The sequence below is a fragment of the Carcharodon carcharias genome, chromosome 1 (assembly GCF_017639515.1).
Source record: "Carcharodon carcharias isolate sCarCar2 chromosome 1, sCarCar2.pri, whole genome shotgun sequence".
In the NCBI taxonomy this organism is placed as follows: domain Eukaryota; kingdom Metazoa; phylum Chordata; class Chondrichthyes; order Lamniformes; family Lamnidae; genus Carcharodon; species Carcharodon carcharias.
Genome location: NC_054467.1, coordinates 214,014,227 through 214,036,193, shown reverse-complemented (window position 1 = coordinate 214,036,193; position 21,967 = coordinate 214,014,227). Strand labels below are relative to the sequence as shown.

Genomic DNA, 21,967 nt, shown 5'->3' with positions numbered 1-21,967 from the left:
TAGACTGTTGGGGCTGCTATGTTGGTTTGTGGGACGGTTTGTGCCTCAGTTGGTGAGAAATCTGATGCAGCATAAACATTTACAATGTGTTGAATGGGACAATGGACTTTTGCACTTTGTTGTTGAGAAACAGGAAATGACTCAAAAGTTCTTGCTGTGAGACAGTTGATGTCATTTGTGGTATGCAAAAATGCCATGACAATCTTGCCAAATGCTCGAGTGACAATAATTTTATATAAAACAAGGCAAATCTAGTCGATACTTTTTTATTTTTACAAAATAAGTTATCTTTAAAGTCTGGACTTACAGATTTATTAGATATATATTGATTCATTACTAGTTTTAAACTTGATGCCAAAGAACAGTTTCCTTAAGAATGCATTCTCATTGTTCAAAAGCAGAACATGCATAATATGACTACATCTCAAGCAAAACATTGAAAGCACTAGGAAATAATATAGCTCAGTCATGTCCTTTATGGAAGGAAAGGACTTTCTGTCCTTGCCTGATCTGGCCAACATATGATTCCAGATCCAGAGCAATGTGGTTGACTTGTAACTGCCTACTGAAGTGGCGTAGCAAGCCACTCTGTTCAAGGGCACTTAGGAATGGGTAACAAATGCTGGTGTTGCCAGTGACGCCCACATCCCATTAAAGAATAAAAGAAAATATTGCTAATTATTTGTTGTTAGTATTAGTATTTGGTGACTTTCTGACAGGAGGCACAGTTTTGTCTGCCAAACAAATCCAGTATGTTGGTCTGGCTTGCGAGAAGCCAGAAGATCCAGGGAGACAAATGGAGATCTGTAACTCTTTACTATGGGCATGTGAAGCAGTGGTGTTCTGTTGGCATGGCTGAGCATACGAGAGAGTGTGCACGTAGCGATCCAGGGGAGAGAAACGTCGGAAGGAGAGTTCGAAACCTTGGAGCTGGACCCTTGTGGAAGGCGTTTGAGAGAAAACATTGTTTGGGAGAAGGTTCTAAAGTGAGTTTTCCAGGAGTGGAAATTGGAAACCCTCGTGTGATAAGCCAGAGTTCAGTGAGGCCAGTTGGCTCACATTGTGGCAAGCATCTGGGGGGAGGTGAGATGGATGAGTGATCCATAGCACCTGTTTGGGGTGGTATCTGTGACTTGGTTTCATAGTGTGGTGTACCTGACCACAGGTTGCCCATTCGTTGACATGGACTGTGAACATTAGAGTATAAGATAACAATTGTAATTTGTGTTACTCTTACAAACTTGTATTTATTTGTAAAGGTATAGTTGTGGGTGATGGAGCAGTGTAATATAGTTTATCTTTTCCAATTTAATAAATGTTTTATTCTTTTGTTAAAAGTTCATCAGCTGACTCCTGTGACTGTTCAGTAGCCACTCCACGTTTCTAAACAAAAAATAAAAGTTAGAACCTATCAAGCTGGGTTCCACCCTGGGACCTGGCTTGTCCAGTAGTAACATCAGCTGGAATCATAACAAAATGGGCGCTTGTCCAGGATTATATATATAAGGTGGGATCTCTTGTGAGATTAGAAATCCTTGAACATTGGTGGGATCTGTGAATCCTTACAAAAACGAGTATGTGGAGGTGCTGAGGTATTGGACATAGGAATTGGAGTTACTGTGAGGTATATGGGTTGGAATTCGAAATGGCTTTGAAAGCTGCAAAGACGTTTTTACAGTTGGAAGATGTAACCCTGACTAATTTACAAAAAAGTAACCAAGGTTAAACTAAAGGAATTGACGGATAAATTGGAGCTAGAATTTTCCGTAGGGGCGAGGAAAGCAGATAAAGCTGAGATAATTGCATAGCATTTGAAATTGGAAGGGATATCAGAGAGATCACATTCTCCAGGGGGTAAGTCAATTGAGTTAGCTAAGATCCAGTTGAATGAAGCAACTTGAACATGAAAAGGAACTGAAAAACCTTGAATTAGAGGCAAAAGAAAAATAGAGAACTAGAATTAAAAAGGCCAGAGGAAAAGGAGAAAGAGAGAGCATTTCAAAGGGACCCAGCAGAAAGACAGGAGTGAGAAAGGGGGCGTGATAAGACAAGAGAACCTGACTCCAGCTAACAACAAAGGAAACAGAGAAAGAACGAGAAAGGGAATACCAGCTTAAAAGGTGAGAACAATTGAGAAACAATCATGGAATGTAGAACACTTGATTCAGACTTGAAAAGCCTAAATGATAAACTTGTAGAAGCAAAATTAACAAAGGTCAATCTTGAGTTAAAACTTAATGAATTTCAAGCGTCAATAGTGTCTATGAAATATCGTGGAAAATGCCTTGAACAAGAAAAGGAGTTGTTGGTAACTCAGAGAGTAATTGCTTGAATGCTGAATTAAAAACTAAAACTAATGAACTGTTAGAAAATTGTCATGAAGAGAGTAATGAGACACTCGAACTTCAATAGAATCTGAGAAAAGGAAAGAGGAGATGTGTGGTGTGGGGTATCACAGTTCTGAAGTTGCTTCTGTAAATAAAAAAATCTTGCCGAATTGTGGTCCAGTTGAGCAAATAATTGAGATAAAAATAAAATACTGCAGATGCTGGAAATCTGAAACAAAAACAAAAATAGCTGGAAAAGCTCAGCAGGTCTGACAGCATCTGCGGAGAGGAATACAGTTAATGTTTCGAGTCCGTATGACTCTTCATCAGAACTAAGGAAAAATAGAAATGAGATGAAATATAAGCTGTTTGAGGGGGTGGGACAGGTAGAGCTGGATAGAGGGCCAGTGATAGGTGGAGGCAAAGAAGAGATTGCCAAAGATGTCGAAGACAAAAGGACAAAGGGGTGTTGTCGGTGGTGATAGCTATGGAATGTGCTAATGGTGACACTAAGGGTAGAAAGCAGGACGAGTAAGTGACAGATAGCCATAATGGGGGTGGGATAGGGGGAAGGGATCGAAATGGGCTGAAAGGTGGAGATAAAACAATGAATACATTTAAAAATAATAGAAATAGGTGGGAAAAGAAAAAAATATATATATATAAATTATTGGAAAAAGGGGGATCGGAAATAGGGTGGGGATGGAGGAGAGAGTTCATGATCTGAAGTTGTTGAACTCAATGTTAAGTCCGGAAGGCTGCAAAGTGCCTAATCGGAAGATGAGGTGCTGTTCCTCCAGTTTGCATTGAGCTTCTCTGGAACATTGCAACAGGCCAAGGATGGACATGTGGCTATGAGAGCAGGGTGGTGTGTTGAAATGGCAAACAACAGGGAGGTCCGGGTCATGCTTGCGGGCGAATGCATTCGCTGCTCCCAATCCTCTACAATGGAGAGACCAAAGGCAGACTGGGTAACTGCTTTGTGGAACACCTTCGGTCTGTAGACATGAATGAAACTTTCTTTGCTGAGTTAAAGACTGGGAGTAAGATGAAAAAGAAACACAAGGATTGAGTTATGATAATGCTTTGATGTACAAATTGTACTAATCTTACATTTATTGATTGTGTTTATGTATACTTTTGTAACCGTACTATATAATATGTAGTTGTGAAACAAGATGGAAAATTAATTTGCATACTATATAATAACCTATTGTTAGATGTTTGTAATGCTAAGTTTGTGTGAGGCAGATATAAGGCCATTGTAAAGAAAAACCTTCACTGTTGTGAAGCTTTCTTTTGAAGGGAACATGTTGGGAAATAGAGATAGTTAAAGTAGATTATATGTTATTTTGGGCGTGTTAGGAATAGGATATATCTTTGTTTAATTTTAATTTGTATTTCTGTATTTTGTGGGTTATAGGGTGAAACCTGAGTTTTCGTTTTTTAATGAGATTTTATGACTCTTGGGGAGTTAAACAAACAAAGGAGAAAACAAACTGTTGCCTAGCAACAGCGGCCCAGAGAGAGGCCCCCCAACAGACGCACATAGACAGAGAAACCAAAAGCAGTTTGAGTTCATTTGGTCAGTGTGCTCTAAAGTTGAAAGGAGCTGTCAGCAGAAGCAGCATAGGAGGGGGACAGACAGCAATTCCCAAACTAAAGTTGAAGTCAGCTGCCAAGAGAACCAGGACACAGTATAGGGAACTGCAAGGAGCAGGTTCCAAAAAAACTAAATAAGAAAGTCCCCTAATCAAGGGAAGTGGAACAGGAAAGGTCCCAAGAGAACAGTTAAGTCAAAGGACAAGGACAGGAACCTGGAAAAGGTCCTGTGACGTGACGTTAAGAGTGAGGAGCAGAGAAAGGTTCCCAGCTTAAAGGGAGAAAGCTACAGGAAGCAGGATAGAAGCAAAATAGGCTTGCAAGAAGCCAGAAGATCCAAGGAGATGGAGATGGCTGAAGATCTGTAATGTTTTACTATGGGCATATGAAGCAGTGGTGCTCTGTTGGCACAGCTGAGCACATGCGAAAGAGAGAATGTGTGGAAGAAAGCTTGAATACATATGGGGATCCAAGGGAGAGGAACATCAAAAGGAGAATTCAAAACCATGGAAGTGGACCCTTGTGAAGGTGTCTGAGGGAAAGCGTTGTTTGGGAGATGATTCCAAGGCAAGTTCTTCGGGAGTGGAGATTGGAATCCTCGTGTGAAAGTTGAAGTTCAGTGAGGCCGGTTGGCTCACACTGTGGCAAACATCAGGGGGGAGTTGATAGATCCACAGCATCAATTTGGGGTGGCATTGTCACTTGGTTTTCAGAGTGTGGTGTGTCTGACCACAGGTCACCTATAGGTTTACACGGACTGTGTCCTTACTGTGAATGTTAGAGTATAAGATAGCTTTTGTAACTTGTGTTATCCATACAAAGCTGTACATATCTGTAAAGATATAGTTGTGGGCGAACAAGGATTGTAACGATGTTTGTTGGTTGAGGGATATGTATCATGGGAACTTGAATATCCACCAAGAGGCCTTGTTTGCCCTCTTCAGGTGGATATTCAAGTTCCCATGATACATATCCCTCAACCAACAAACATCATTACAGCAGTTTCCTGTTTAATAAATGTTTTATTCTTCTGTTAAAAGTTCAGCAGCTGACTCCTGTGATTCTGTTCAGTAGCCACTCTCCACATTTCTAAATAAAAGATAAAAGTTAGGATCCATCAAGCTGGGTTCCACCCTGGGATCTGGGCTGTCCAGTAGTGACATCAGCTGTCATAGACCATACCTAATTTTCATTACAAGAAGAGAGCAAAGTCAAATAGAAGAGAAAGGGGGGACTTGGAATGGAGGAGAGGAAGCCAGTAATCACTCTTGCAAAGTCAGCTTCCCTTCTTTAACACATTCTTCCTGATAATTCAGGTTTCCAGTTCCCTCTATCTCTTTCTCTCTCACCTCTGGCTTTGAGGCAGCCGACTACTCACCTAACAGTCGACCTTGTGGAATCAGCCCACCATGTGTAGCACGGCCCCTACTGCCCAGTTCCAAGCTTCTCAACTGGAGCTTGAACAGCTCGCAATGCAGACATCAACTCTCCACTCACTCAAACAAACCAAATTCTAAGTGACACACGCCTTGTTCACCTCACCTTCAATCTTCGGGTTCTCAAGAGTATCCAACTTGACGGCACTTCTCTTCGCTCATTTGTTTCTTCATTTCCACAAAAGATTTACAGGCTTTTAGGTAACTATATTTTATTCTTAAAGATGACCAGAAGACAACACACTGACTGTGTGAATTTGTAAATACACATTCTGTTTTAATGTGAGGATATCTTAAATATTCTCAACCTACATATTTGGATGAGATGTTAAACTGAGGCCTTGTTTGCCCTCTTCAGGTGGATATTCAGGTTCCCATGATACATATCCCTCAACCAACAAACATCATTTCAGTAGTTACTTGGCCATTATATCATTGCTGTTTGTGGAACCTAGCCTGGTATTTCTTCGAAAGTACTTAACTGTAAAGTGATTTGGAATTTTCTGAGATCATTAAAGGTGCTATGCAAATGCATTTTTTTTTCTCCCAGTCATGCACTTTTTGTTTTGATTTGTAACCAGTGTAACAACATGGCAAGAAGCACTCTAAAATATAGGGGGTAGTACACTTGCTTGGATTGAGAATTGCTTAACAGACAGAAACCAGAGGGTAGGAATAAACAGATCATTCTCAGAATGGCAGGCTGTTACTAGTTGGGTACCACAAGGATCAGTGCTTGAGCCTCAGCTATTCACAATCTATATAAATGATTTGGATGCAGGGACCAATTGTAATATTTCCAAATTTGCTGATGACACAAAACTCGGTGGGAGCGTAAGTTGTGAGGTGGATGCCAAGAGGCTTCAAGCAGATTTGGATAGGCTAAGTGAATGGGCAAGAACATGGCAGATGGAATATAATGTGAATAAGTGTGAAGTTATCCACTTTGGTAGAAAAAGCAGAAAGACAGAATATTTCTTAAATGGTGAGAGTTTGGCAAGTATTGGTGTCCAAAGGGACCTGGGTGTCCTTGTTCATGAGTCACCAGGGTGCAGAAAGCAATTAGGAAGGCAAATGAATATGTTGGCCTTCATTGCAAGGGAATTTGAGTAGAGGAGTAAAGATGTCTTGCTGAAATTGTATAGAGCCTTGGTAATATCAACACCTGGAGTACTGTGTGCAGTTTTGGTCACCTCATTTAAGGATGGATGTAATTGCCATAGAGGGTGCTTCACCAGACTCATCCCTGGAATGTTGGGATTATTTTATAAGGAGAGATTGAGAGTTTCGAAGAATGAGAGCTGATCTCATTGAAATTTAGAAAATTCTTAGAAGGCGTGACAGGGTGGATGTAGATAGGATGTTTCCACTGACTGGTGAGCCTAGAACCAGGGGATATTGCCTCAGCATAAGGGGCATTTCAGTTTGTGATAAGGAAAAATGTCTTCACTCAGAGGGTGGTGAATCTTTGGAATTCTCTACTCCAGAGGGCTGTGGAAGCTCAATCATTGAGTATGTTCAAGACAGAAAATTCTGGATACTAATGATATCAAGGGATTTGGGGATAGTGCAGGAAAGCGGCGTTGAGGTAGATGATCAGCCACAATCTAATTGAATGGCGGAGCAACTTGATGGGCTGAAGGGTCTACTCCTGTTCCTATTTTCCTATGTCTAATTTTTTTAAGTATTTGAGAACAGATATACTGAAGAACAGGGGAGGTGGTGGCATAGTGGCATTGTCATTCTAGGGACTCGGTAATGCTCTGGGGACCTGGGTTCAAATCCCACCATGGCAGATGGTGAAATTTGGATTCAATAAAAAATCTGGAATTAAAAGTCTGATGGTGACCATGAAACTATTGCCAATGTCAGAAAAACCCATCTGGTTCACTGATGTCCTTTAGGGAAGGAAATCTGCCCTTACCTGGTCTAGCCTACATGTGACTCCAGACCCACAGCAATGTGGTTGACTCTTAAATGCCCTCTGGACTAGGGCAATTAGGGATGGGCAATAAATGCTGGCCTAGCCAGCAATGCCCACATTCCATGATCGAATAACTAATTTAAAAAGTTCTACCCCTTTCACATCCAAAGTGTCATATCATCTATGTGACCACTTGGTGATAGTCATGTAGCTTTTCCAGAACTGCTGCCAGCCTTGTCTTGCAATGCAATGCATAGAACATTTATTATCGGCAAATATTGTATTTTTATTCTAGATGAAAAAGTCATATCTGTTGTTGTAAGAAGTTCCAGGTAGCAACTCAGCTAATGAATGAAGACAGTGCCCTTAAAATTGAATGCACTTAATTTAGGAAGTCATTAAATTGCTTGACTGTTGACAACACATTCTGTTGTTTCATTTTTCTTTTGTTGTGTCCCTGGTTTTTCCCTTTTCTATCATCTGTTATGTATCCATAGTTGGGAAGATGGGGCTTTCCACAACCAGTGTGCATAGTCAGCATCACTTCTCCTCTGTTACCAAGAGGTGTACCGCTGTAATACACCTGTCTGTATTGCATTGCCCTTCCCTCTAATATGCCTCAGTAGTCTTGAACAACCTTAACCTCTTAGGAGAGGCCTGAATTCTTTGAGCACAGTTCTTGAAAGTCCAGGAATTGACGGCTGTAATTTGCTTGGTTACAGCTGTTCTATTTCCTGGTGCTTTCTATAACCATCGAAGCCAGTGTGGCTTTTCAACAGAATGATAAATTATTAATTGTGATAGCTATAACAGACCTATTAGCAGTTGAACGTACTTCCTAAAAGATCTGCTTCCTATCATAATTTATTAGACTGTAAAATATATACGGAAAGGAATGAAAATGAAATATACGGCTATCTGACTATTTTACTCAAAGAAAACATTTTTTTTGTTCAACCTTTGATTATTTTTGGAAGTTTAGCAGAAATACCACTGCAACCTTAACAATCTACAGTTCCTTTAGCATGAAGATAACATTATGTAGCCTTCATCTTCATGAATTTTACAGACTAGTTTATACTTTTTAAGGCAAAGGCAACTTATCACAGAGATATGAGGGATTTTAATAATTATGGCAGAGCTTACTAAATTTTTATATTGACATAATTGCTAATGATTCTTTTTTGTCATATATTTGACAATTTGGAACACTTCTAACTATTTCAGAAACTCTGACATGAACTATTCTGCAGATAGTGGTTAATACTGCATGAAAAGCTTTGCCAATGCTACTTTTGTTCTCATCTGCATCTAATAAGAAAAAATGCTATTATTATCTGCATGAACTAAATTGAGGCTTTGGGCTCTACGTTTCTTATTTTAGACTAGGTGATGTCATTTGAATCTCAATTGCTTAAGTTTATTGTGGTGTGGCACTCAGTTGGCACACAGTGTGTATGCTTTCCTTAAAAAAGGAAGGTAGGAAAATTAGTTTTTCATGAGTTTACTTAAAATGTATGTATTGAGCCACTGAGCTGAAAACCTAAAGTACAGATGTTGCGTTCAAATTTTTTCCTTTAGTAGGACTTTTTTTAAAAATTCTATTTTTCATATAATTTTTAACTTTTAACTCTCCAAAATCATCTTTTAATTCTTATCCCTGAATTCATCCTTGTGCTTCAGAGTTATATTTGGTAAAGTATAAAAAATATTATGATTTATCAGCAGGCCACCCAATCACGACGACCTCGTTCTTCAACTGTTACTGGCAGTGAACAACCAAATGAGCTGACGGTAATTTATTGAGTATCATCAAATAGCATTTTTAAAACTCCATTTACTTGTTAAATAATAACTTGGTTAAAGAATTTCACTGGACCATTTTTATAAATCAATTAGTTGCAATAAATTATGATCATTCTTTTCATTTTTTTTATTTTCCCCTTCTATTATTTTCACCTGTCATATGCATAATTGATTTTAAAAGTTACTGAGTCAAAACACTAAGTGAGCTGAATTATAATTCTTAACATCCAAAATGAATCAAGAGTTTGAGACAATGTAACTCACTGGCCTCTCTAAACCAGCCATATTGTTGTCAAACCTATACTGAAAGGATTCTTGGAACAGAAACTGGCTAAAATATGCATTGAAAAGCAAAAGGATTTGATCATAATATTGTATAGCTAAGTTTAAGGAACTGCTCTAATAGTCTGAAGGCATGAAATATTTGTGTTAAAGTTCTTAGGGTGTGAACTGGACATGCTGATGTAAATTATTTGAGAGGCACCAATGCTACCTCATTTGCCAACTATGGTGCAATTCCAGCAGAGTTTGTTTGAACTCTACCAAGTTTTAAAAGCTAAGTGGGGCAGGTAAAAAGAAGGGAATGAGAATAAAAAAAAAGTTTGGGAATCTTTGGCCTTTGGTATCTACAGATGATGATTTGTTCAAAATAGTTACTCAGTTTTGCACATGAGAATTTTTACGGGTCTACCTAACAGAAGTGTGACTGTTGAAGAGTTAGCACTTTTAACAGTCTGGCTGTTCAGATTGTATATTTGCCTATGTTGCCTTTATTATACCCATTTACCTTTACAAGTATTGCTGACCAATGTAAGCATGGTGGTCTAAAAGAAAGATACACTCTCCTTCATTTTACACTTAACTTCAATATAGAATCCAATTGTGGACAGTCAGATACTCTCAGTGGATGTTCGAAGTTTGATATTTACAGGCGAGTATTTTTTTTCATTTGCTGCCGTATCTGACCATTATTAATAACCCCAGTTCAGTGGAATCCATTTGTAAGTTGCTATATTAATTTGAAACAGAATTGAAGAATGGACATATGTTCTTGGAGATCGGTACTGAGAACTCATTTTTAACTCGTTGGTTGACAGCATGTATCATGGCTGCTGGCCTATTTTTCAAACCATGTTTGTTGAGATCCCAATCATTAGAGATGAGGAAAGAGATTCAGCTGGTAATTTATTTATCCAGAATGATCACAAATCATAAACGTTTTTATTATAGGAGACTGAGAGCCATGTCAGTGCTGGCTGTTTCCTAGAGCAACCCTGTTCATGGCATCATCTTTCTGCATCATTTTATCCAATTCTTCCCTAAAAGAAGCAATGATTTCTGCTTCAATCAACTCTTGTTGAAATGCATTCCATCCTCCAGCAACCCTCTGGGTGAAGATTTTTTTCCTAGCTGCCCCCTGCCTCCAACTTCCACAAAATAATTTTACATTGATAACCAGAATCACTGACTCCCCAATCAAAGCAGATAGTCTTTTCCTCATCACCATTGAAGGTCTTCATAATGAAAATACTGTCAATATCTCAAGTTTGTTTTCGTAACAAAAGTTTCTCATCAGTAGAATCATTCCAATGAAACAACATTGATGTTGTCTATGACTTGAATGCCCTTGAGAGCATTAAATTGTTCTCAGTACTCTAAATTGTGGCCTAATTAGTGTTTTGCATAAATTTGGTGTTGTTTCTTCACTCTGGTACTCTATGCCCTTATTTATAAATTTCAAGATTCTATTGGTCTTTACTTATGGAGTTATGGCTCCTTCGAAAACACCATCCAAACCTGTGACCTCTACCACCAAGAAGGGCAAGGGCAGCAGATGCATGGGATCACCGCCTGTCTCTCACCATCCTGACTTGGAAAGAAATTGCCATTCCTTCACTGCCACTGGGTCAAAGTCCTGGAACTCCCTTCCTAACAGCACTATGGGTGCACCTGCATCACATGGACCATAGCGGTTCAAAAAGGCAGCTCACCGCCACCACCTTCGCAAGCGTAATTAGGGTTGGGCAATAAATGCTGGCCTTTCTGACGACACCCACACCACATGAAAGAATTTTAAAAATCTACTTGTCCTTCCTCTGCACTTTCAGAGAATTCTACATTTGCACCTTTCAGTGTTTTTCTATTAAGTGTCTTTACTTATTCTTTAGGTGTCAGCTGTGATTCAGTTGGTACTTCCTCTCCAGGACTTGAGCACAAAAATCAAGGCTGACACTAGAGTGCAGTACTGAAGGATGATGCACTGTTGGAGGTGCCAAGACTTTAAAATGAGATCCTACCTGCCCTTTTGGGTGGACATAAAAGATCCCATGACACTATTTCTTAGAAGGGCAGGGGGGTTAACTCTGATGTCCTGGCTAATATTTATCCCACGATCAACATCACAGAAATGGAAGTGTGAAGCAATGCCTTTTGGTAGAACGTTGTGGAATGATACCTTTTTGGATGGGAGGTGTCAAGCAGCACGTTTTGGTGGAAAAAACAAGGTGGGGCAATATGTAATTAAGGATACGATTCTAAAAGAGGTGCAGGAGCAGAAGGGTCTGGGGGTATATTTTCATAAAATTGTTGATAGTAGGGCAGGTAGAGAAAGAGCTTAGTCAACGTATTGGAACCTGGGCCAGAATTTTTCGCTGAGCAGGCAGACTTGCACCCAACCCACTCGAGCGTAAGATAACACCAGGCAGGCGTCCTGACAACATTATGCGCTCGCGCGATATTTCAGTCAGCGGGCATGCGCAGGTGCCGGAGCCATGCCTGCCATTAATTAAAAGGCCAGTTAAGACCATTAAAAAGGCAATTGAAGCCGATTTTCCGTGCCCATTCGATTTTGCGCTTGTTTCACGGACAAAACAGGCAGGCGGCCAACCAATGATTTCAAAAACCTCATCCACAGGCGAGATAAAAAGGGTCAGCAGCATTGCCCATGTGAGTAGTGAGGAGTTTGATAGATAATTTGCTGCTGGTGACTTATTGGTATATGGCAGCTTCATCTCTGTTCGAGGCTTCATTGTTACCATTTCCAGGCAGGCTCTTTTGGTTATCTCCACCTAGCACTGGCCCTCTATCCAGCTCTACTTGTCCCACCAGCACCCCCCCCAAAACTGGCTTATAATTCACGTCTTTTCTATTTTTACTTAGTTCTGTTGAAGAGTCATACGGACTCAAAACATTAACTGTGTTCCTCTCTGCAGATGCTGCCAAACCTGCTGAGTTTTTCCAGGTATTTTTATTTTTATTTTTGTTTTTTCATTTCGGGGCTCCTTGGTGTATCCACAGACCCTGTTGAATTCAGACCATATGGACCCTTCCAGGTGTCAGAGAGCCTTCTGTTACCCTGGTAATGGGGATCGTGGTCTCTGCTGGTGCCCCCCCCTACCCCCGGTGAGGAAGAGAGGGGCAGAAGGGAGTGCAGGCACAGGGGATGCAGGGCCAGCTGGCAGTCCAAGGCATTAGGGGCCGCAGAAAGCGCCACTATCCTGTTGCCAAGATTTACAGGCGGCGATGCAGCTACCTCAATATGTCTGAGGTGCAATGCCGAAGGAGGCTCCAACTCTCAAGGGAGACAGTGACCTCCATCTGCCAGGTGATTGGGTCTGAGATCACCCCCGACTGTGTGGGTGGACACCCCATGCCAGTGGCTCTGAAGGTTTCAGTGGCCCTCAACTTCTATGCATCAGGCTCCTTCCAGGGGTCAGTGGGGACCTGTGTGGAGTCTCCTAATCAGCTGTCCATAGCTGCTTCAAGCTGGTGACACAAGCTGTGTTCAGGTGCGTATTGACTTTCATTCATTTTCGTAGGGACGAGGCCAGCCAGGCTGAGCGAGCCAGAGGCTTTGCAGCGACCACATCCAGGGTGCAATCGACTGCACACATGTGGCCAGTGGGTCAGCTGGATGCCTTCATCAACAGGAGGGGATTCCACTCTATGAACGTGCAGATAGTGTATGATCACAGGATGCAGATTTTACAAGTCTGTGCAAGGTACCCTGACAACACCCATGACGTGTGCATCCTGAGGCACTCCCAGATGCCGAGGCTCTTCAATGTTCCAGCCCGGCTGGATGAATGGTTGCTGGGTGACAAGGACTATCCCTTGAAAAGGTGACTTATGACATGCCTCCGCCATGCAAGAACAGAGGCAAAGCAGCAGTGTAATAGGAGCCATGCCCCCACAAGGGCGGTGATAGAGAGAACCATAGGTCTTCGGAAGACTCGCTTCCGATGCCTGGATCATTCAGGGAGAGCGCTCAATACCCCCCAGAGTGGGTGTCATTGATGGTCGCCACATGCTGCGCTCTCCACAATCTGGCATGAGCAATGGGGGACTCGCTGGAGGAAGACGATCTTGATGCAGCTGCACAGGCCACAGATGATGAATCCAGTAGCGAATCAGAAGAAGAGCACAGTGAGGGGAATGCTGAGGGCATGGAGGCCGACCTCTGTAACTTCCAGGGAGGCAGGGACACTAGGGACCCTTGACCCAGCGCTCCTTCAGTTAGGCTGCCAAATAAGTGCTACCACCTTATGACAGGGCTGCCGCCTCCATCCTGGATGTCTGCAATGACCTTTACCTTTGATCCCCAAAGCCCACGCAGTGCCTATGCAATAAAGTTTCAAGCCACCCACATCCAGCATTACATACTGGCATACCCTGCACCACATTAAATAAAAAAGGTGAAGCATACTCAGGCCATTACGACAAAAGAAAATTTATCTCACGTTAACAGTCAAAACAAATTAATAGGACCTTCTCTGGTCTTCAGCCTCAGACCAGTTAAAATAAACAAAACATTGCACAACAGAAGATTACCCCTGACCAGTCCCTCTTGTACTCATGGTGCCTTAAACTTACGTTTGTGAGTGCTACATGTTCCTCCCTCGCTAGCACCGGCATTGGAGACAGCCTGCTGACACTGCTATCCTGTTGGTCTTGATAACCTTGGCGGTTGCCCCCTGGCCAGTAGAGCTGTGCTTGCCCTGCCCGGGAGGGAGCAGCCAGTTCCACAGCTGACATCTCCCCAGTCGCCGCAGCCTCATCAGGTGCCTCAGTCACTGACAGAGGAGCTGCTGCCATCATCCAGAAGACCCTGAGAGGAGCCCGCAGAGATGACAGGCAGCTTGTGTGCCAATGTGAGGTCACTCTGGACCTCCTTGCTCACCATTGATGGACGGGCACCTAGCTGGGACACTGGGTGCCTCATCCATCTCCCACACGGAACTGACCACCCAAGGTCAGTTCCTGTGTGAGGACTTGCAGATCTGAGTGCAACTCCAGAAACCCCTCATTCTGTTCCTGGAACTGCCTTGCCATGAGAGTCGTCACTGTCTCCATGGAGGAAGCAGTGTGCTCAGCCATGAGGGTCAACGCAGTGTTGATGCTCCGTATGGACTCCTCCATAACAGAGACCATGGCACGCATATCCTCATGGATCTCTGCCAGATCCTCCTCCACAGCTCACTGGACATCCAGCATCTGCCGCCTAATGGACAACTCCAGAGGTTCATCATCTACCTTCGACTCGGCATCGTCCTGGTTTTCAGCAGTCCTCCGACTGCCAGCACCCTAGGCACTCTCTGCCTCCGCTTGCACTTCAAGTGTGAAGTGCCCTCACTACTGTGCACCGACATTCTAGCGGAAGATCTAACTCCCACTGAGGTGCTGGTATCTGCACTGGTGCCTGTTTCAGAGAGCAGGTGTGACGCAGGTGCATCTGGATCTTGGTGGTCCTCTGGTGCCAGGGGTGGGCCTTCGGTGTCCTGCAATTGTGTGTGTGGTGGCAAACCTAAGGGAGAACAACGACTTGTCATTGGCTGAAGTCATCACACTGTCACTGGGCATGCCAAGCACCCTGGTGAGACTATGGAGGTCTGCATCATGGTGCCATTGTCTTTCAATAATCAATGGGAAATCCAGTTTTGAGGCTCCCATCAATGATGAGATGACATAAGAATGTTTGCACTATCCGAAACTCTCACCTCTGTGCACTGCACTCTTACCTTTATCTGACACCCCAGCCTCTCTGCGCATGGTTGACCGAGGTGCGTGGCACCTCTCCAGCTCCAAGGCATCCTGCACGTATCTGGTTAGGATTAGTAGGTTTGCAGGGCCTCTGCAACTTTCAATATTATTATAGGCTGCTTCTCCTGAAAGGACAGAGGAGCATTGATTATTCCACTCTCTATCTGCAGCGCCATTGCAGCCTGGCCAACCCCACCTGAGGAGCACCTTGCAGGGCACATCCCAATCATGGCCCTCAAGCTGCAAGGCACTCAGTCAAAGCAGCCAGGGCTCACTCCCTTGGCCAGCTCTGGTGTCATTGACAGTTGACACTCAGACTCTAACACCCCTGAGCTCCATGGGTGGGACAGCCAGCCCTTAACTCTTCAGCACACTGATCCATGCCAACATGGTGCTCACTCTTCCTGAGCGAAGCAAGTTGTTAAACCTCTTGTGGCACTGGACTCAGGTGTGACGCACATCATCATGTGCCGGTTTTAAACTGGCCGCCAGGTCACCATTGGACCCAGTGGCTGATAGGCCCCTTTCCACGCCCGCCCCTTTGTGATAATTGGGGAGCTGCTGTTCATGCTTGGTGGGCCTTAATTGGCCCACCAGCGTGAAATCGCGTTCAGGAGGCGATCGTGGGCTGCTGGCCCACGTGGCCACTTCTCCCGAGCTGCTCTTGTAACATGCGGTGGCCTCCTTCTACCATCCCTGGGGACAAGCGTGTCCCTCCTGGCAGTCAACTCCTCCAGAAGGACTGCAAGGCACTCATCAGAAAACTAGGGGGCCGAGTGCCCACTCAACTTGCTCTCCCATCTGGCGTCTGCAGCCACAATTGAATCCATAATTTATAATCTCCTGTTGACCACACCGAAGATGTCTTCATTGCTGGCAGCCTTCCAGAGCCTGACTGTGCCGGTTTTAAACTGGCTGCCAGGTCGCCATTGGACCCAGCGGCTGATAGGCCCCTTTCCACGCCCGCCCCTTTGCAATAATTGGGGAGCTGCCGTTCATGCTTGGTGGGCCTTAATTGGTCCACCAGCGTGAAATCGCGTTCGGGAGGTGATCGTGGGCTGTGGCACCTTTCCCAATCACACCCGCCTCCCGAAATCAAAAGTCTGCCCCTGGGCTTTATAAGTAGAGGCATAGAGTACAAAAGCAAGCAAGCTATGGTGAACATTTATGAAAAACTGGCCCTGCCTCAGCTGGAGTATTGCGCCCAATTCTGGGCACCATGCTTTAGGAGAGATGTGAAGGCATTTGAGAGGGTGCAGATAAAATTTGAGGACGATCCAGGCAATGAGGAACTTTAGCTACGTGGATAGATTTGCAAAGCTGGGGTTGTTCTCCCTGGAGAAGAGAGGAGTGAGTTGAGAGGAGATTTGACAGAGGTGTTTGAAATCATGAAGGGTCTGGTCAAAGTAGATAAGGAGTAATTGTTCCCATTGGCAGAAGGAGCAAGAAGCAGAGAACACTATTTTTAAAGTGAATGGCTAAAGAAGCAAGGCAACATGAGGAAAAACATTTTTTACAGAGTGTGATTCGGATCTGGAATGTACTGTCAGAGTGCAGTGGAGACAAATACATTCAAGAATTTAAAAGGGAATTGGATAAGCACCTGAAGAGAAAAAAAATAACAGGGCTACATGGAAAGGACGGTGAGTGGGACTTGCGGAGTTACTCCTGAGTTATAATGGGTACCACAGGCCTAATGGCCTCCTTCTGCATTGTCACCACCTATGGATCTATAATTAAACATAACCTAGACACTAATAAACCACCCTTATGAGCAAGGTATGTCCTACATTTATTTATATGATATAAATATTTTTGAGGTCAGTTTTAAAAAGATGATATACGAATAATGTCATTAAGACACCTTTTTTGTTTTCTTGATTCATATCTAAAATAAATTTGAAATTAGTGAGAAAGGTAGAATTTTGTTAATGGGGAATATTATTCACCTGTGCTACTAAATATAAATGTCTCAGTAGATATATTTTCTACTTCAGTATTGCTATACAAAGGTAGCTTGGTATGGTGTTTTAAATGTAGCTTCTCCAACAGTGATGGCATAAAGTTTAAACTTCCTGTCATGTCATGAATAGGGAAAATAGGTTGTGGGTCACACTCCTTTTTGATGTCATTGAAGTCCAATTTCAAGTATAATTTTAGAGGAAATTCATTGTTAACTTTCCTTCAGCTGCACCTACCCAGCAGTTCTGGAAAACCTTTCTGACACTTTTCTTACACTCTTTGAACAGGACAACGAAAAAACCCTCTTCTCTGAAAGTTTTTCCTTTTCTCACAAATTTCATCCAACTTGACTATCTTCTTCACAACCTTTATTTAATCAACGTATGCACACAGCTGTTGCCCCTCTGAACTTTTCTATTGCCTACCTGTTTTCTCACTTTGTTAAAGCCACAGTTAAATGCACTGTGTACCATTCTCACTTATTCTTTCCTAGGTGAGCAAGGCTGTGGAACTCCTTACCTTCTTAAGTCTTCATTAGACCATAGAGTCTATACACTTTTTAAAAGGACAGGTTTAGTGTAAACTAGCTCGATTTTTCTCAACTTTTCACAAACTATTTTCAACATTGGTAGTTCCAATGCAGCGAGGCCTTAATCCTTCAACAATGTTTTTACATTAATCAAAACTTTTTGAAACACAAAATCAGGGGTGAGCAAGATACTATTAATAATTACATTTCCAAATGTAGTGAAGGGAGATTTGATATAGGTGTTCAAAACTAAATGAGATCTTGTCAACAGGAACGGGTTTCTACCATCAAGAGGTTTAGTAACCAGGGGATACAGATTTAAGACAATTAGCAAAAAATCCAGGGGGGAAATGAGGAAAAAAATGCTCTTTATGCCACAAGTTGTAACGATCTGGAATGCACAACCTGGAATGGTGATGGAAGCAGATTCAGTGGTAAGTTTCAAAAGGGAATTAGATATAAACTTGAAAAAATGAAAAGCAGAGAAGTGAGACTAAATTGGTTAGCTCTTTCAAGGAGCTGGCAAAGATACAATTGATTGATTTGCCATCTTCTGAGTTGTATGCTTCTATGATTATAGTGAGACTCCATCTGTCTGTTGAGATGGATGTGAAAGATTCTATGGCAATATTCAAGAACAGCTGGCAGTTCTAGTGTGACCAACTTTACCCCCAGTCCACAACATCAAAATAGATCAATTGGTCATTCATCTCATTTGTTGTTTGTGGTACTTTTTGGTAAATCTGTTCAGCATTGTGAATTTGGAGCATTACGTGAACAGATCGCAGATGAGTAACAAAATTGTACAAAAGCAAATTTCCCACTTAAAAGCTGCAGATTAGGTGGTTAGTGCATTTTGCTATGCTGGATTTGAAATTAGCTGAGCTATGTTCAAAAGTCCCTTCGAAATGCATGAGAATCTTTAGCAGTCACTTTAGAAATGCAATAATTGTCAATATTGTTCTGGCTAATCAGGTGCACCTTGAAATTGTTTCCTTTAGACTATTATCAAGAAAATCCACAAAAGCTTGAAATGTGAAATAAAATCTAAAATCAGGTTGGTAAATTTAGGATTTTGGCACACAGAATGAAGCCTTTTAGACCTTCACATCTGTGCTGTCTCTCTGAAAGAGCTACCCACTTAATCCCATCCCCCTCTACTTCATCAATAACTTTTCATTTATTATTTTAATTTTCAAATATTTATTGATGATCTGTTTGAAAGTTGTTATTGGAAAGAGGAAGATCTGAAGTATCTACTGCAACCTTTCATCAAATTTGGTGCATTCAGGGATTAGAACCCTTTTGCATAGTACTACAAGAATAAATATGGACAAATCCTCGAGCAGAAAAGGTGGTTGAGTTTAAATGGTTCTGTTGAAAAGTTCAAATGTCTTATTTTCATATAAAGAAGCAACTAAAGGGTTTGGATAGCCTGGTGACTGATCCTTCAGGCCATCATCTCTATCAGAAATTTTCTTTGGATTCATGAGTGATGCTTGTGTCCTTTTGGTTTTGGGTTATGTAAAATGCTTTCAATTTGCTGTTCATTGAGCTCTAATAGTTAAGCATATAATCTTATATACTGACTGGAACGCTAACAAATTTAATCATCTTGCACAAGCAGTCACCAGCAGCCTACATGCTCACAACACCTGGCTTGCCACCAGGATGGGAAGAGCGGAAAGATGCAAAGGGGCGTTCCTATTATGTAAACCATAACAACAGAACTACTACTTGGACCCGCCCAATTGTACAGGTACGAAGACTGTCCTACCAATCTGCAGAGCAAGGCAACATTGAGATAACAGGCCTTTTGATTTTTTTTTTTTTCCAGAGCTTCTTTGCTGGTTCAGTCAGACTTGTGCTGCTTTCTCTGTGCAAGTTACTATTCTATTTTAGAGTATTGCAAGCCATTCCAAGAAGAGGATCTGTTTAAGTAGATGTCCTATATGCATAGAATGATGTTACCTATGAACATATTAACATTGCAGAACACTGTGTATAAAGCCAGTGCTTTGCACCATGAGCATATTTCGGGTAGAAAACTGACTGTTCTAAATTAAATTAAGGTATGACATATCCGCCCTTCTAAGTAAATGATCTTGTGCACTTTAATATTTCTGATTTATTTTTGTTGCTTTAAACCATATGCATAGTAGGCAACTGATGCTAATCAAGGGGTAACAGATGTAGAGCTTATTTCTTGTTAACAATTACAGTTGTGAGAAATGCAAATAAAAATACTAATAAATCTGAAAAGCCAGTTGGAATGGAACCTTTAGATGGTCATTTTGCTGCTGAATGGACCCCTCAAGTAATTTTCCATTTGTTGGACACGGCAACTCGAGTAAAATAATAATGTGCTCCTGTGTGAAAATGCTCCATGAAACTTGCAGAAGAAAACAGTTCCCAGACTAACAATGCAGAATTTACAATACAATACTTGCAAAAATTAAGCTTGACACCTGCCAGAACAATTTGATTTTCTAGGTGGCGTACATTGGTTTTAATGGAAATCTGCATGAAAGTGCGTAACTACTTCATTACAAATATAATTTTCTTCCATGCCTCCAATGTCAAATGATCCTGAACATGCAATTAAGAAAGGTTTTCTCCCCAAATGCTTTGACTGAAGTTTATTCAACATCATTTGCCTGAGTTAAAATCCTGGAACTCCCTGTTGAACAGCATCATGGGAGCACTTTCATCACATAAACTGAAGCAATAATGGGGACACCTAGAGGTGGGCAATAAATAACAACCTTCCCAAAGCTGCCAAGATACCACGATTTTTAAGAAGAAAAAGGCAATAAATTTAACACTGTCGACATGTATGAAGTCAAGTTGTTGTGAATTGGCTCAAATCTGAACTTTTGGCTTTTTTTAAACCACAGGTTATAGCCAGAAATTTATTTGATGGAAGTATTTTGTTCCTTTAAATACAGTGTGTGTTATAATTCAAAATCCTGGATTGTATGGAATTTTAAAGCTTTAACTTGTAAACAATTCAACAGCATTTATACTACTATGACCTAAACAACAAAGCAGGTCTTCCTGAGCCAACTACTAACTTATTCTTCTTCATACTACCAGCATGCCGATGATGGTGCACCAGGTCCAACAGCCAGCAACAGCCTTTTAAGCGAGCCTCAGATAAGGCGGCCTCGCAGTCTCAGCTCACCCACAGTAACCTTATCAACCCCAATAGAGGTGAGAGTTGAGCGTCTTCCACTCCCTACAAGACTCTCAATCACCTTAACATCTCATTCTTTCCTTTCTTCCGTCGCTACCTATTTTCTTCAGCTGGTGCAACCTTTCATTCAGCTGCTTATCTCAGCTAATCCACTTTAGTTGTAATAATCTTTAGTTGTAATAATAATTACCTTACTTCCTTGTAAAAACAGCTTTTGCATGTACTGTCTCTCATAATGAAATCTTTTGTGATCTTTATTTTAAAAAACGTATGCACATTTCACTCTGAAAACTTTTTATATTTGATAAAATAGTCAAGCGGTGTCTAGTTAGTAAAGCTATGACCACACTAGTGTTCTCATATTTAAATAGAAACTGTGTGATAATATATAATTGTATATTATTTGTAACTTAGCTGTTAGATTTCAGGTATCAAATGTCATCATTAACAATGAATGTTCTCAAGACAGTCACGACAGTTACTGCTTTATCTTAAAAACTGATGTCTGCTTAAATATAGCTTGAAACTATTTGATTATTTTTTCTGACTATGTTCTAAGTAGGTCAGTGCAGTGGTATATAAGATGTCTTGTAAGTGTGCTTACTTGAGCTAGTGACTCTTAGATTATTTAATGGCCAATTTTAATGGGGCAATGTTTATGCATAATGCAGCTATTAACTAAAAATTTCCTCAATAATGAAATAGAATCTATTAACCACTAATTATAATATTTTTGCATTTTCCCATATGCAAAATGATGTTACATAGGTGGAGTAAATTTAACTTTTTGGCTTTATTGGTAAACTTATGTTTGTATGAATTTTCTTATTCCAAAACCACATGGTCAGCCTACTCATGTTAATACAAGCTTTCATCATCACTGTTTGCTTTGAAAGAGGTTCAAAAAGCAGTTACTTGTAGTTTTAACAAAGATCAGACCAGTTCATGTGAAGTATTAACTGTGAGCACAGCAGTCAGTAGTTGTGCTACTTACAGCCCAGAGGTTTGAGTTTAAATCCAAGTTTGGCAGATTGTGAAATTGAATTTAATAAGTATGGTAATGTTGTGGCCTGACACCAGGGAGACATGTAATCCTACCCAAAAGGCATTTGGTACAGTGCCACACAATGGACTTTTTAATCAGTA

General features: G+C 41.5%; 1 protein-coding gene across 5 annotated transcripts in view; it reads left to right on the top strand.

Moving 5' to 3' along the window:
* nedd4l (NEDD4 like E3 ubiquitin protein ligase) overlaps nucleotides 1-21,967 on the top strand; it is a 441,756-nt gene that overhangs the window by 338,842 nt on the left and 80,947 nt on the right. For 4 of the 5 annotated variants that reach the window (XM_041209743.1, XM_041209560.1, XM_041209917.1 and 1 more), the window contains 3 exons: nucleotides 9,015-9,083; nucleotides 19,253-19,384; nucleotides 20,722-20,838. In XM_041209743.1, the coding sequence (XP_041065677.1) occupies nucleotides 9,015-9,083; nucleotides 19,253-19,384; nucleotides 20,722-20,838 (318 nt within the window). Of the gene's footprint in view, nucleotides 1-9,014; nucleotides 9,084-19,249; nucleotides 19,385-20,721; nucleotides 20,839-21,967 lie in introns of all 5 variants that reach the window. The other variant, XM_041209653.1, reaches the window with a different exon arrangement.